This window comes from Delphinapterus leucas, chromosome 4 (assembly GCF_059928025.1).
Source record: "Delphinapterus leucas isolate spDelLeu-1000000601 "Yukka" chromosome 4, BTC_Dleu_Yukka2, whole genome shotgun sequence".
Classification (NCBI taxonomy): domain Eukaryota; kingdom Metazoa; phylum Chordata; class Mammalia; order Artiodactyla; family Monodontidae; genus Delphinapterus; species Delphinapterus leucas.
The window spans coordinates 11,275,594-11,292,572 of record NC_143132.1 but is presented as its reverse complement, the minus strand read 5'-3'; the positions used below and the strand labels follow the sequence as shown (position 1 = coordinate 11,292,572).

General features: G+C 43.9%; 1 protein-coding gene across 1 annotated transcript; it reads right to left on the bottom strand.

The window, feature by feature from the left end:
- Positions 1–685: 685 nt before the first annotated feature.
- Positions 686–10,065, bottom strand: ATP5PO (ATP synthase peripheral stalk subunit OSCP). The gene is made up of 7 exons (XM_022552936.3): positions 9,952–10,065; positions 8,727–8,777; positions 7,423–7,533; positions 4,579–4,708; positions 3,745–3,857; positions 1,169–1,255; positions 686–867 (listed from the first exon to the last, which is right to left on the bottom strand). The coding sequence occupies exons 1-7, from the start codon at positions 9,985–9,987 to the stop codon at positions 754–756; spliced, it is 642 nt and encodes a 213-aa protein (XP_022408644.1). The 5' UTR covers positions 9,988–10,065; the 3' UTR covers positions 686–753.
- Positions 10,066–16,979: the final 6,914 nt, after the last annotated feature.

Sequence of the window (16,979 nt, the reverse complement as noted above, 5' to 3'; positions counted from 1 at the left end):
TAACTGCTTTTAGATTTTCTAGATGCTAGACTAGAGGCATCTTTTTGGAAATAATCTCTCTGAAAGCTTTTACAGAAAACATTACTGCCTTTAAAAGTAAGATAATGTGGAGGGTGGGACTGTAGGCCAAATCACTTTGGGCTCAAACAAGTCCGAATGCACACGCTGGAAGTACTTGTTAAGAGTTCAGCAGGTGAGCACAACCTGGCCCTATTTGAAGGACTCTGTGCAGCCCAGTCACCTGGCTGACATGGGACCCCAGGGGCACAGCAGTAGGGGCTGGCCCACGTGCTGCAGAAGCTGCAAGAAGCGTGAAGCAGCAGAGGGGGAGCAGCTGCCAGTGTCTGACCAGCGTGGGCTCAGGGACCACTTTCAGTGTCTGACTAGAGATGTGCCCCAGCGCTTGAAACTTGGAGATGACAACCAGTTTGCTTTACCTTAACTCCAAGTGCAGGCTCAGGCCTTGAAGACAAAGGAAATGAGGTAAGATACATGAAGTACTTAACAGTCCCTGGTATAAAGGTTAACTTTTTCCTAAGGGATACAAGCGTCCATAAATTCCTAAGAATAATCAACACAAACTAAGTTCCAAAGGGCCTTTTAACCTTTAAGCTAAGGGGATCGTGAAAGATATAAAAATAAGGCTCCCTATATTTCCACTTTAAAAGACAGTAAACATAGTATATTCTGTTCAGGAAGCATTTTATTGTTGCTCCAAGTTTAAGAACTTTCACTTTTAGGAAATCAACACTTTTAGAGAATCTCCCGCATCGCTTTGCTCAGCTTCTGAATCTTGGTTTTTGCAGACATATCAACATATTTCTCTCCAATACGGACAACCATTCCACCCATGATTGATGGATCAATCTAGGAAAGAAAATAGGTTGGAAATGTGAAAACACATTGACATTTCATTAATCAAAACGAAAGATGAAAAAGTGCTCTGAAAAGTCTACGTGCTACATAACTGTAAGCGGGAACAATTATATCTAGAAAATGACAGAAGTCAAATTGTGAATGGACTCAATAATCATTTATATTGAATATAAATATGAAGGTTCTACTACAGGCAAGTTTTTACATAATCAAGTCTAATTTTCCACTTTCTATAGCCATTTTAGGTGTCAAACAACCTGAGGAAACGTACCGTACGTAATTAAAAACCTACCTTAACTTCCAATTTCAATACTTGGCCTTTACTTAGGAAGCTCTTCAGGACTGTTTTTAATTCGGTAAGAGTGGCTTCATCTAAAGGCTAAAAAAGGACAAAACCATCCTTTAAATTTAGATAAAGCAAAACAGAAAGTTACTATAGTTGAAGGAGAGAAAAAACATCCCTCTGGCAACGTATCACCAAGACAGGCCTTGTGAATTCCTCTGTTAGATATTCGAGGACCCATCCTGGAGTTGTGCCGCAACGGTCACTCATCAAGGCTGGTGTTGGGGTGTGCAAAGGCCCTGCCTCACAAGAACACATGGGCAGCTCACACTGGGAGGTTAGGTTCACTTACTGCCCATCTCTGCTCCATGGTACTAGCAGTACAACTTAGAAGTAACGATTAGGGGAAAAACCTGAAGTTTATAATGCCTGAGGATGCAGGCCTCTCCTCCGCGCAGCTCCCCCGGGTGCAGCCTGAGTCTATTATTCCCTTGGATGAAAAGCTGCAGTTTGACCTGGGATCTGCGGGTACCAGGAGCTCTGGCATGCCGCCCCACTCTTTGCAGGTCACAGAGAGCCCGGGCAGGCGGCTGGCTCCTGAAGTCAGCACAGCTCTGTGATCTTGTTCCTACAGAGCAAGTGCCCTGACCATCCAGACAGTGTTCTCTCCTCTTTGCCCCAACTTTTACCCCCGATTGGGTGAGAACGGCAAATGTTGCTGAAGGAGCGGCATTTCACCTGTCACAAATCCTACCTCCCAACCCACACACCCAAGAGTCCAAAAGCTAGCAAAGAAGGCTTTAAGCTCTGCAAAGATCCGACAGTGTCTTTTGGGGGGTGGTGGTGGGGAAGTCTATCAGTGCTCCATCAATCACCCGCTGAGGCTCTGAGGTTAGAGAACTCAGACGTATACGCCCCACCTTCCATTCAGACACATGCTGCGTGCTAAGCACCCGTGTGTGCCAGGCATTTTCTACCACCACCTCCTTTAACCTGGACAACTCCGGGAGGTCAGGAGTTATTGTTCCCATTTTACGTGTGGGAGAACTGAGGCTCACAGTGGTTAAGAAGAACTCACCTGGGCAGGAGGGATAAATTGGGAGACTGGGATAAACATATACACATATATATATACACACCTATAAAAAATAGATAACTGGTAAGAAACTAGTGTATAGCACAGGGAACTCTACTCAATACTCTGTCATGCCCTATATGGGAATAGAATCTAAAAAAGAGTGGATATATGTATAACCGATTCACTTTGCTGTATACCTGAAACTAACACAACATTGTAAATCAACTATACTCCAATAAAAATTAATTAAAAAAAAAAAACTCACCTAAGGTCCCACCAGCAAGTGAGGACTAGTGCCGATATTTGAAATCAGTCTATTTCTAAAGTCTGTGCCCCTAGTCATTAATCAAGGTGTATATATATATATATATATATATATATTTTTTTTTTAAGGGTGGAAATTATTTACCCGGGAGACTCAATGTCAAAAACATTAGCATCAGTTGGTTCTAAGAAACTTACAAAATCATGTCCTTGTAACCACTGAAGAATGACCTCCACCAGTGCTTGGCCATGGGGATGGCGTGACCATCTGGCCAGGGGAGCCTGGTCTGAGCTCTATGGTCAAGGAGAACCAGTGCAGTCGCAGTGGGCTCCGGAGAACATTTGAGCTGTGTTGACTCCCAGCCAGGAATGTGCTTTGGGGGCACCAACTACTGAACTACAAATGCACGGATAGGTACTATGTGCTAAAATGTCTCCTTCATATTAGGCTCTTTTGGAGAGTTAAGAGTATCTTTTCAACACGAGAAATGTTAATCTAGGTGAGGTCAGGTGCTGCGTAACCCAAGTAAATCTACCATGCTCTACTGATAATTAAGCCTCACAGACTGTTTCCCTACCTTGACTGAACTACAGTGGGAAGAGAATACATACTTAAGACAACAACAACAGAATTAATTCTGGGGAGGTAGTGCAGATTAAGGAACACGGACTTCTGAGAGAGAGGCCTGTGTTCAAATCCTAGTTCCACATTCTGTGACCTCGAGCAAGCAACTTATTCCCCTGGGCTTCAGTCTCCTCATCGGTAAAATGAAGATAATAACACTTCTGCTTCACACAGACCTTTGATATTAAAATAAAGCGCCCAGAGTAGTGTAGGTTTCAAAATTCAGTCCGCTTCAGCGAGTCAGTAAGACCAAAGGGCCCTTCCGCCTCACCCCTTCCCACTCGCCACCGCGAGAGATGAGACACGCATTTCAGTAAACTACGTAGTGTGACATTTACAAAATAACTTAAACCTTAACGGAACATAAACCAGTATTTCCCGACACATTTTTAACTCAGTCTACACTCTTTATGAATAATCACTGGTTAGGGAAGCACCAAGAAGACACGCTGGCCCTTGCAAAGCAGAGGTTCACAGAAGCTGGTATAAATGAAGCAAACCGCCCAAGTGCCAAGTCGCCTGTCCCGATTTCTTGATTTTAGCCTTTTTCTTTTTGTTCTGCAAAATGTGACACAGGGGATGTCAAGGCAAATGCAGCAGCAACAGCCCGTCACCTACAGATGCGGTGGTAACTGTGCAAGACACTTCTCCCCGGTGGACACTCATCATGGTGGAAAAGGCAGAAATGACCCCAGTGGTATTGTTCAAGCGACCATTTTCAGCAAGCAAACCTGGGAAAATAAAGGTATTTCACTTAAATCAGGTCATTCATGAAGCATTATATTCACCTAGAACGCAAACTTAGATTTGTGGCCTTAAAATTCAATGTCATTTAAGAATGTGAATGGAGAAGATGCAACTTATTTAAAAAGAATATGCAATGTTCAAAAAAAAAAAAAGACTGAACAAACAAGGATTTAAGTTTGTAAGGGTGTGTGTGTCTTACATGGATTTGCAGTAGATTTCTTGATACGGCTTTCAATCTGATTTTCAGGTTTATGCCACAGATACCAGTGTTGGCCATAAATCCTGAAATTAACACACTGTCTATATTCACTACACGCTTTCTTTGAATTCTGAGTGATCATGGGATTTGAAAAGCAACTCAAACGTACCAAAGAATGCAAATGTCTTCAAGGACGGTGGGGGGGCACAGCCACTGGTTACAAACCATTTTCTTGGTATGAGTCCCACTGGTCTCGTCCATGGGTTGAAACTGTGCAATCAGGCATTCTTGCATCTTAATATCCTTTAGACAATGCTCCTCAAACTTTAACGCCCAAACGATTCACTTGGGGAGCCAGTTAAGATGTAGATTGTGGCTCAGCAGGCTGGGGGAGACCAAGGTTCCTCACTGCCGAAAGGCAGGCAGAGCTGGGGTTCCCGGCCCATGCAGGACAGTTTCAGTAGCAGAATTTTCAGAGCCTTCAATAAAAAACATCTAATACTTACTGATCAGGTTGGACGTGAGGGGAGAAAACTTCTCTTTTGCTGTCATGTCATTTAGGCTTTTCATTTTAATGGAACGCTTTACACAGGGATTCATAACAGAAGCAGCCATTTTGGGTTCCTTCAAGATTTGCTAAAAGTACCAAAAAATAATTTCTTAAACTCTTTAGGCCATAAATGATCCTAGCTTCCGTACACATATGTTCTGATGAATCATATATTTCATAAATAAAATTAGCACTCTCAAAGCACATGAAGGGAAGTTTACGATCACAAAATTTTCTTTGCTTTTAAGATGATTTTACACAGGATACAGTATTTCTTGAAAATACTTAAAACCACTTTAATGAAGTTTCTTAAATTTATTTTTGCCTTTCAAGAGAGATTATAGAAAACCTAAGCAGCCAAAAGATTCAATTCACCACCTATTTTAATGTACCTACTATGGGTAATACTCTAGTTTTTCCCATGCTAAGAGGACGCTAATGATGCCCACACTCAAGTGTAGACCTGACAAGATGTGCTGACTGCAGGCGGCCTCCTGGCCTCTCCCTCTCAGGCTGATGCGGGTTCTGTCCTGCCCCTTAGAGAGCTCAGGAGAACCAACCCAGAGCTGTGCGGGAGCTCTGGGGCTTCCAGAGCAGCCTCAGCCAGTCTGGGAGGAAAAACGGCCAAAGAACGGGAGTGCAACTACCATGAGAGACACAACTTTGTCTCTGCTGTGTTACGTCACCAACGTCTGGTCAGTGATCACGTGCAGCTTCCAGCACTCTGCTCCCCTGAGTGTCAGGCCAGAGCTCCAGCAAACCAACGGCTGTTTCCATTTGGGCATCTTTCAGTTACGCACCTCTATTAGCCCCTCAACCCCTCTGTCAGCACCCTCTCCTGGGCTCCTGGACAATTTCTGTCTCTGATCCTAGCTACCTGCCTACACTGCCATCTAATGCTAAAACTTCAACTTGAGCGACCCCAAAGAAACAATATTTTTCCATAAAAACTGCTAGCTTATACAAACTACAAGCATTCCGGAGTTGGAACCATACAGTTTTTCATGTTTCTTATCTGTTTTTGCTGCATCACCCATGGACAGTCAGTGACACCTGGGCAGCATATTTTCCTCTCAGTGCCAAGAAATGGCTGATTTTCTTTTATAAAGAGTCTTAAGGTAATGGCCTCCTCTCTATGTCTCCACGTCTTAACCGACTTCAAGTTTTAATTAAACCCCATTCTAACGTCCACAAGCCAGCCACTGGCCCCTTGGCGAGCACCGGTGCTCAGGTCTAAAGTGGGTGCGTGGGACGAGCGGCGGGCAGTCACCGTCACCTCCCGAAAGCCTGTGTGTGACCCTGTCTGCTCCTGCTACCCGTCCCCCGAGTGTCTCCAACAGTAAGTATGATTCTGTGAGGGTCAGAACAGTTGACGGTACCAACTGAGATCAAAAGCGTTATCTGCAGAGATAGATGGACGAAGGGAGGAAAACAGAGCTAAAATTACTGTCTGTTAGGACAAAAGTTCCCACAAAAGCTCAAAATGAAAAAACGAACAAAACTTATTGTTCTATACAACTAGTCTGTGAAGGTTTTTATCCCCTCTAACAAACAGTAAGATTAAAAAAAAAAATCTTTAGAAGTTGATTAAAAATTATAAGAAATTCTTAAAACATAAAATCAAAAAAAAGAACACAACGTTCTCTGGAGAGATTATATACTAGCTGTACATCCCCCTTCTTTAATGCAGAACTTACTGCCAGAGGTGGGAACTAGAAAGTACTGTACTGTATAGAGTAGAGTATCTTTATTTCAAGCCCGGGATGTGAGTGAAACTGCAGCCCTCCGTCTCCTGTTGCTGACGACCCTTCCGCTCTACCATCTCCCACCTCCTCTCCCTCCTCCAGTCAGTAGCTCTTCTTGCCTGTTCACGCGATGCCAGCCCCTGGATGCCAGCTGTTGTGCTGTACTGCTGTACTTTTCAAGGTACCGTAAGGTTAAAAATGTTCTGCTTTTTGTTTGTTAGTTTTTATGTATTTGTGTGAAAAGTATTATAAACCTACTACAGTTCAGTGCTATACAGCCAATTGTGTTAGTTGGGTACCTAGGCTAACTTTGTTGGACCTATGAACGCGCTCTTGGAACGGAACTCGTTTTTCTGTAGGGGACTTACTGTAAAAGGAGCAGGGGAAGAAACAAAATGTGTTAACTAGAAAACTCAGGGGAAACTGCAGTGGGGATTCTTCTATTTAAGTTACACTGTAGGCTTTTGTTAATTCAGTTCATTTACTCTTCTTTTCATGTTTAAAAAACACGTAAAAATAAACTTTCCCCTGTAGCCTTGTGGTCTTTGCCAGTTCTCTATTATCGTCATGAAACTCTTGCACGTTCACTAATTTTGCTGCCCAGCGTGCTCTGCTCATTTTCTCCTCACAAAAGGCTTCATAAGGAAAATAAATTCCCAATTAAACAAAATCGTAATATATTCTAAAGACTGTTTTGGAAATACCTGGAAATACAAGCAAAGATTATTAAGGTGACTTTTTAATTCTCTTTTGAAATGACAATGTTTCTTAAATTACCATCTTAAATTTAGATTTTCTATTTCTTCTCTGAGCCCCAAATCTTGGTTCCTAATATTAATATTCTTACCTGCGTCAGTTTGTACCTATTATACAACAGGTTCAGAACGATAATACCCAGTATTATTACTATCAACATCATTACAGAAAATATGTTTTTCCTTTCTCGTGCAGCTCTTTCTCTTAGGATATACCTCATTAGGGATGCAGAGTCAAATATCTAAGCAAAATATATACAACGAGAACTTAATAAGTAATGAACAGGAAAGGCTACTTACTGCTACTCTCAACAATTCCTTTTCTACTTGTTCCAGTTTATTCTGTTTAGATGCAGCAGAATAAAGAGCAGTGGCATAGCGACCTTCGATACCGTATACCTGAACAGGTGGCTTTAGAAACAAGGGTGGAGGAGGGGAGGAAGCGAAAAAGAAAATCAGTTAAGACAATACTACGGTATCAATAGCAGAAAGAAATATTTATAATTTAAAAAATACATCTTTTATAGCACAAAACAGTTTAAATATGTCATCAAAGAGCTATCCTGAATGACAAGTCTCAAAATGAGGGATGTTTCCTTGGCCAGGTCACTCTATCTGTGAGCTTCCAACTTCTCACCTTAAAACGAGGGGTTTAGGAAACATGGTGTCTGAAGTCCCCTTCTGCTCTATCTATAATTCAACTATGTTAATTATGAGATGAGCTTAGGATTCCTTTGAATTCAATAACTACTTAGTTCCAAGTTTGGGAGGTTTTAAACACTGATAGAAGGCAGTTTTGAACATGTTAGAAACAGGCAAACAGGTGTTTATGAAACATACACAAGCATACTTTTATACATTTCAGAGTAATACTGCAAATATCCCTTACAGAGCTCCATAAATGTTCAGTTTAATGGAGCCCTTTAGCAATTTACTAAGTGCTTGAGGCTTGAATTAGTTTTTACAATGAACCACTGGCTTTTAAAACCACACAACCGTCAATGTATGACTACATATGCTTACTGGTACTGTGTGATTGTAGTGGAAAAGCTTAGGCTTTGGATGAGCAAGATTTAGTTTCAGTCCAGCTTTAAGACTAAGCTGAAGGGCTTCCCTGGTGGCGCAGTGGTTGGGAGTCCGCCTGCCGATGCAGGGGACACGGGTTCGTGCCCCGGTCCGGGAGGATCCCACATGCCGCGGAGTGGCTGGGCCCGTGCGTCCGGAGCCTGTGCTCCACAGTGGGAGAGGCCACAACAGTGAGAGGCCCGCATACCGCAAAAAAAAAAAAAAAAAAACTAAGCTGAATAACCTCGGGCAAGTTTTCCCAAAGTCTGTTTCCTTTTTTGTAAAATGGGAAGACCAGCTACCTCACATCACTGTTATCGGGTTTTAAGAAATTCTCCTACTTAAAGGTTATGCATGGGCCTGTCCCACGGCAGGCATTCAACATTATTCCGTCCCCTAGCCCCTCCACCCCCATCATATTTGGGGAACCACAGATCATGCATAAAGGTTTAGGGGAAACTATACAAAATCCATGCCCCTAAGTGTACTGCTGTCTGATTCACACACATTCATCTGTTTTACAATCACAAAAGACATACCCTCACAAGCTTGGCAAACGGCCTGACCACAGATGTACTGAAGCAGCGCACCTTTAAAACAAAAAGAGAAAGTAGATCCAAATGAGACTACTTAAAGGATTTCTGCATTTACACCTGCAATAATAAACAGTAAACACGACTTCTAGATGATGCGCTTCTCATATTTCCTTGTATCATCACATAGATTACATGAGGGTGAGCTGCTCTTTATTACCTAGGAGTAAATTTCCCCACTGGAAATCATTCCAGGTTGCTTGGGAAATTGCTTTTCTACTTCTAACTTCCTGGTTTACTAGGAGTAGGCTGAGGCAAGCACACCACTGAGAGAGAAAACACTAAGTTTGGTGAAATGTGTCTTCCAAAAATTTTAACAAGATTTTCGGCATTTATATAACCACCCTCGAGCATGATTTTAATAAAAAGTGGGAGGATTCCAGGCATGAACTGCAAGAGATGGACCTTCTTAGAATCCAAATGCTATCTGAAAATACAGATGAATTCTTTGGGTACTCCAGCCTCTGATGTGAGAACAGGCCCTAGTACCTTGTCTATCAAAATACTACCTTGATATTGTTGAGATGGTATCTTGTCTATCAAGAGTTGGAATCCAGAGTTTAAAAGGCACCTGCAAAGGCACAGGTCACCTTCAGAAAATTCCAGCTCTAAGTGTACTATACCGGTTGTGAGGGTTATGGAAAACTTACGGAAGCTGTACGCTGTCATGATATGTAAAGCATCATGTAATATAAAGAGTACGAATTTTCTTTCCAACTCTGTGGATTCGAATCTCAGCTCTACCCCTTACTGGCTGAGCAGCCAAGGACGAGTCATTTTAACTTCTCGGTCTCACTTTTTTATTAAAACGTGAAATGTGCTTTTACAAATATTCCTTAGCATTACTGGTGACCCCGGCCAGGTGTGACCACCACAACATAGAGAGACCCCCTTCACCTGTGCCCTTCAAACCAGCTGCTTCTCGAGGCTGTACTCAGAGGACGCCAAGGTAGGACACGCGCAGCCCCAAGCCCACCGGCCCGCGTGCATCCCGGGGGGAAAGCGGGGCTGCCCAGGCCGCCTGGCGTCGCCCCCCACTCGCCTGGCCCCGCGACCTTGAACGGCGGCCACGCTCCCCAGCTGTGGCCTGGAACCGTGGAACTTAGGGGTCTGGTACGAGTCACCCCAGGAGGGCTTCTCCCTCTGGCTTTCAGGACCTCCGTTCTCTCACCTGCAGGGAGAGCCGAGACACTACCGGCGCGGCCATCTTCTCCTGCCGGCTGTAGGTCAAACCAGAGTTGGCAAAAGCGACCAAGAGCGCACGCGTACGTCAGCGTAGCCGCTCGGCCTGCTGGGAAATGTAGGCGTAGGTCGTCAGGCCGCATGCGTACGGATCTGCCTCGGACTGGGAGTTGTAGTCCTTAGAAGCGAGTGGTCAGGGCTGGACCCACAGGGCTGGGGGTTGGGACTAGTGGGCTCGGACAGCACCTGGAAATGAAATTCTAGAGTTACTAAGTGACCCTTATTGTAGAATAGATATAGTGCCCTTAGCTTAAAATTTCCATTTAGATAAGTACGGTGGCATTTGTTCCATTTCACATTCATCACTAGCATCATTAGCGTGTTTACCCTTTCTTCCTACCACGCTAAAAGGTGATCAAGCGCAGTTCCTCGCGCTGTATGTATATATAAACCCCGAGCCTTTCAGCTCCAGCAGCGGACACTACGTGCCCAGTACCTGGGCCGTGACTGCTCCTGCATACCTCTATCCCACCTCCGCCCCATCTCACCTGAGTACAGCACTGACCTCTTGGTTTGTGCGGACGCGTGAGGTTCTGGTGTTTAAACACTTCCTTCTGGGTAAGGCAGAGTGATTATCTGAGAACCATACCTAAAAATAGAACTGGTGTTTGAGCAAGTGTGACATTGAAACTGAGAACCCAACATTAGCTTTGGCTAGTTTCTCTGCATTCATAAAAACAACCTATTTTCAACCCACTTCCCTCTAAATGGAATTTACTCTAATTTTCTCTTGTGTACAGAAGAGAGTTGGCTGCTGGTTGGAGTTTCCTGGTTGCAGTAATGGGGTCCTATGGTCAATTAAGATGTCTTTCTGCTCAGATCTATTATAGGAACACAGATTAAGTCCTTAATTTACCCTTTTCGAGTGCAGGTTTCTCATCATTACATAAACTTGTTAAAATGCAGAAAAGTAGAAGGGATGTAATTGCCCTCTTTTCGAACACTCAGAGTGTGTTGACTCCCATTATTTTTTCGGATAGTAGCCTGGACTGCCCAGGCTTGAATCCCAGTCCTTTCATTGACCTTGGCCCAATTATATAACTTCTCTGTGCTTCAGTGTTCTAATCTATGAGTATTAGAATAGCACCTACCTTAGGGCTGTTAGGAAAAATGAACAAGTTGTATATCTATCTGTCTATCTATCCATTTATCTATAGATTTAGAACAATTGTCTGACAGACTGGCACTGAATAATGTTCTCTATTTTGTTTTTATATTCTGTAACTTAATCATTCAATAATTTTGAACATAATTCAGATGGTTGCCTTTTTCTTTCTCTCCATTTTAAACAATACTTCATCTCCTGAGCATCTTTAGACACAAATTTTTTTTTCTTCTTCCTTAGGATAACTTCCAAATAGATTTCCAGAGCTGGCACAACTTGGCGAGAGGGTATGAGCACTTTAAAAGTCTTTGATGAATGAGGCCATGCTCTTTTCAAAACTTTAAACCAATTTATGCTTTCACTAGCAGTGCATAAAAACCCTTGTTTTACTTTTCTCTGCAAACTCTTTCGGGAGGCTGTCTTCAAACATGTCTAATGGAAAGTATATGCATTATGCAACACATTTTATTGAGCACCTATTATGTGCAGGCAGCTCTTCTATACCCTGGAGGTACAGCAGGGTACAAGACAAGGTGCTTGCCTTCATAGACCTTATATTCTATGTGGAACCAAACCACAAACCCCATGTTTCCTAATGTGTGGGTGTTATTAAATGTAATTCAAATGAAAAGTTCTGGGGCCAAATATACTTGGAAAATTCTAGACTATCGCATTAATAATTAATTATAAGGAAGCTGTAAGGTTGCGTAGCAACAGGGAGAGTCCCTCTATTTCCTTTGTATTTACCCCCATCTCACTTCAGCCCTTTGCATTTTGCCAAAATAATAGTTTGTGGTCGTTTGAATTTTAGGGTTTATCAAATGGTTGCACATGTATGGTTTCATTTTTATTTTGAGTCTCAGGATAACTCTAAGATGTAAGTAGTCTGGTACTCCCCTACTTTATAGGTGCTGAAACTTCTTGGATCCTGTTTGGGCAGCTCATCTAGGAAATGGCAGTTCTGGGTCTCAGGATGCATTTCTGGGCGTCAGATTTTGATGCCAGTGTACGCTGCTTACATCTTGGTGATCTGGACAATTGGAAAAACACAGAAGCAGCCCTGATGCCTGACGCCTCCACAGTCAAGCCTCCCTCCACCTGCTCATGGATTCCTGGATGTCTGCTGAAATCTCACAGCAAGCAAAGCCCAGCAATGACCAGCCGGGGCCTCAGAGACAAACTCTCACGAGGGACCCTGACAGCAGTTTCCCAGATGGGGGACTGTCGAAACTTCTTAAATGCAAGAAGAGAGAATTGGAAAGAAAAAAAGAATTTTGTCCCACAGAAGAAGGGAAAAGACTTAGCACTTTACTTTTATAGTGCTTTCCTCCTGTACAAACTTAAATTGTTTAAAAAATAGTTATTTTAACAGCTGAGGCTGACAGAGTCAAAGGGACTTGCCCAAGGCCACAGTCCAGGGCTACAGCGGTAGTGAAATCCAGACATCAAATCTCAGCTCTTTTTGTTTTAAGCTGATTTTCAATTCAAAACAAATATATTTCTCACCATTTTATTTTCTCTTTAAAGGCACCATATGCTGTCATGAAAACCAGCAGCGTGGTGTCATGAGACCCTCAACTGCACATGTTTTAAAAAGTGAAGTGATTTTCCCCTTGACCCAGAAAGAACCTTCTAAAACTCAGAAATCTGGATGAAGGTTAATATGCAAAATGTTCACTGCACTCACTTTAAAATGGCAAAAAATTGGAAACAAATGTCTGAGCATAAGAGAATGGTTTTAAAAATGGAACATTGTGCAGCTGATACCATGAAATTTTCGAAAAGTATTTAGTGACATAGAAAAATATTTAATGACACTGAGGAAAAAATTCCAAACCACATTCTGTATTTTTCTATAATGAGCACGTGTCGCTACCATAATCAGAAGAAAAAAACGGGGGGGGGGGGAATACCGTGATCCTGTCCCTTAACTATGTTCCCAGTAAAGAAGAGATCCATCCACTCTAGTTTCTGATAATGCTCAGCTTCTGACCTGCAGGGCAATGCTTCAAGTTGACGAGTTCCATGAGGGACCAGGCTCCAAAGTTGGACCAAAGGACTTCTAAGATTTCTTTCCAAGATTGGCTTCAACTAGACTCCACCAGCCCAGGGATCATTTTCTTGAGCTTTATAGAATACTTACTAAGGATGTTATCTTCAGGGCAAAGGGTGTTAAGATTTTCCCTACACATTTTGTTACACTGAAAGGACCTGGGAAGTGTTTGCATTATTCATATATTTGTTTATCTTGGAGTGAATTTCCGTCAGTTTTCTCTTTCTTTTAGTTCTCTCCCCCTCCAAGTTTATTTTGAGAACTGTACATGGATCCTTTACAGCAGACCAGAGCCACTTGCTGTCCTGGGGACCCAGGCTGGCAGCCCCGATTTAGAACTTCATATGTAGCTTGTCTTTCCATTTAAACCTTAAGAATGGGAAAGTGACTTTGGCAGCTTTCTACACATGTCTATGGCGTTAAAGGGGGTTTGAGGCCAGTCCTGCCAATCAGCAGAGGCCCCTGGGCTGGAAATGATCTGGCTTTGAACAAGAAAAATTGTTGACAGTGGGACTCCAGGTGCTGAGACCATATGATTTTAAACTGTTTATCCTCGGGGTTTGATGCATCTACTACAGAAGAAAAGAGTGAATAAAACACATGAAAATGGCTTGGTGATATTTTTGAGTCTTTGGAGAAAGCTGCATTAGATGGGTCTGCAGCACAGAGCCGGGACCTGGACGGCGACAGAGGGAGAACCAGGTACTGCGGGAACCGGTCCCCCTCCCCCCGGCCACGGGCACCTTCCCGCCCCTTCTGCAGCGGTCGTGCCTACCTTGAAGCATCAAGGTCACTGCTCGCGCTCAGCCTGGTCCAGGTTTCCGAAGCATCATCCTGACACTGGGGGGCGCCATCTCCTCACGTTGTCAACTCAGCCTCTGGCCTTGGAATCAATTTCTTTCTAGAGCTTTCGCCATTCAAATCCCCCGTGTCACAGCTCACACAAGCAAGTATGAATCAGAGTATTGTGAGATTGACTAACAGACTGGTTCCTGAGAGATGCTCTAATCCGGGCTCCTTGTGTTTCGGGGCTCACAGTTTCTTGTTATTGTCACCCAGCCTCAGTGGGGAAGCCGGTCTTAGGACCCCCAGGGACACTCACCCCTCCCCCTCCCCTCCCCTCCCCCTCCCCTTCCCTCCCCCTCCCCTCCCCTCCCCTCCCCTCCCCTCCCCTCCCCTCCCCCTCCCCTCCCCCTCCCCTCCCCCTCCCCCTCCCCTCCCCCTCCCCTCCCCCCCTCTCCCCTCCCCTCTCCCCCCCCACCATGTTCCTTCCAGTGGGCTCTGGCCCCGCCTCCTCCTCAGCCCTCACACTTCCCGGTGCTGGTTCGGCGTTTGCTTCCACAGGCTTTAGAGACCATCGCTCCTGGGTTAGAGCGGACCGAAGTCTTTCTTATCAAAGTCCTTTTTCTTTCTGGGTTTGGGACAGTTCAGGGAAAAGTTATACCATTCAATGGGTGCCCTGTTCCGGGAGGTGGTAATGACGGAAGGAACGAGCAAATGATAAATGCAGAACATTCTTCTGTTTGTTGATTTGATAAAAATGTTGACAGTAAACACTGTTTGTTTGGGGGCCTTTCTGATGTAATGAAGCGCTCTGCAGCTCCCATGCTTGCTTCTATTTGGTGGTCCAGCTGGGGCTTTGGGGGCGTGGGAGGCCCTCGTTCCCTGCGGTTTGGTCATTGTCTGCTGTTCCTGCAGAGGTAGTGCCAGGCTCTGCAGCCCCGAGGCCCGGCCGGGGTTGGAATCCCAGCCCTGCCACTCACCAGCTGTGTGGCTTGGGTGAGTCCCTTAACCGCTGTGCCTCGGTTTCCCCACCAGGAGAATGCAGATAGGAACCATACAGGTCATGTGAGCTAACCAGTGCGCCATGGAGTTGAACTGTTACTCTCCTCAAGACCATCTCTCTAAATAGCATCTTTCCATATAGAGGCAGGAGGAACACAAACCTGGGTCATTCTTCATTATGGAATTTTAATTCTTATTTTCATCTCCTTCTTGTGCTGTGGCCCAGAACGTAGAGCAGAGCTTCACTGTGGCTTCTGAAAGCTGGGAAATTGTTATCGTCAAAAGCAACTCCTTTTTGAAGGAGCTTGCCTGCAGGGGGAAGGGCCATAGCTGGTGAGTCCCAACTGGGTCTCCTCATGTGGGAGGTTACAAGAGAAGACGGACTGGTGGTTTTAGAACAATTGGCTCTCAGGATATACTGGTGAACAAGAAAACATTGAACACTGATTACTTAAAAAAAAAAAGCAGTATGTATATTTGGTGCAAGTAAAAATGTGAGAATGGTGAAGGCTTTGTAGGAGTTTGGTGTGGAAAAGGAAATTATTTGATAAAGAAAAAAATTATACTTTTTTTTTTCTTTGCACAGTTATTTAGCTGTAGTAAAAGGGAAAATAAAAGTCAGGGAATGGAATGTATACAGACAGGAGGGGAAGCACTCTCAGAACACGGGACAGTGTGTGGTCCAGTCAGATTTTGAAATGCCCAGTAGAGAGATGGGATCATTCTGGATCCCACAGTGGGGTGCAGCACCCAACAAAGTGTTGATGAACCCTGGTGGCAGACCAACCACTGTGTCGTTTTTATCAATAAAGAAGCACACAGGGAGGAACGCTTACTTTGAGGTTCCTGGTAAATCGGGCTGGATCTGTTTGGGGTGGTGCACTTTAGTACAAGGAAGATGGAGAAGAACAACGGCCAGTCCAGTCTCATGGAGCTGAGCGCCTGGGAACAGTGTACATAAGGTGACTTCAGAATAAAGGAGGCTTTTTTCCACCTCCGAGTTTAAAGACAGCCACTGTCTCTGTAGCAAATGAATTAGTGTGACCTTGCAGATGGCCCTTGTGACCTGCAAGTGACAAGGAATAATGAGACTTTTCGTTTTACTAACTGGGTACTGGGAAAGGAAGCTCAAGATGGAGTCAGTATTGCTAAGAGAGCTCTCTGAAATGGAGCTGGGAGGCCATTGAGAGGGTGACTTGTGCATGTCTCAGCCTGGATGGAATCTGACCTTTGACTTGATCAAATCATCCAGAACATCTACCAGAAACTCATGACAGTCTGTCTAATTCTCAGACCCCTACCCTAAAACAGATAATGATTCCTTAAGGACAAATATTTTCTGATTTGCATCAGAGCCCATCATAATTCTCTCCAGGCAACGTTTTAACAACCTTGTGATTTTTGGCTTTATAAGCCCCTGACTTTTTTCCTTCCCAGAATACTCTTTCCAAGTAACCTGAATCTGTGTCTCCCGAATTGCAATTCTTAAGACCCCCCAAATAAACTCTTTTTCTTATTTGCAGCGTCCTGCGTCATCGTCATCATTATTATTGTTACTTCAGTTGACAGTACGTCCTGGGGGAGACTGGTGACTTATTTCTGTGGGCTTTTGATTCTGTGCTTTGAATTGCAAGGCTGAATAAGAACACTACCTAGTTTGAGTTTTTCAGTAACGGGGGAGTTATTGGTGGGGTGGTCTTTGGAGATTAAGGCCAATCTGCAGGAAAACTGAGTAGTTCAGACCATTTATACCGTATGGCTTGAAGTGGGATAGAGGACCATCCCCTAATTCATTAACTCATTCTTTCAGGCATTAATTCATTTACCAAACATTAGCTGCATGTTAGAGATCATGATAGATGCTGTAGAGAATGAAGGCAACCAAGACAGACTTTGCCTTCAAGGAGCTGTTGCCAGCTCCCTTTGAATCAGTTTTTCATTTATTATTTTTATTTTTTAAAAGATTTTGGCTGCACTGCGTGGCTTGTGGGATCTCAGTTCCCTGACCAGGGAT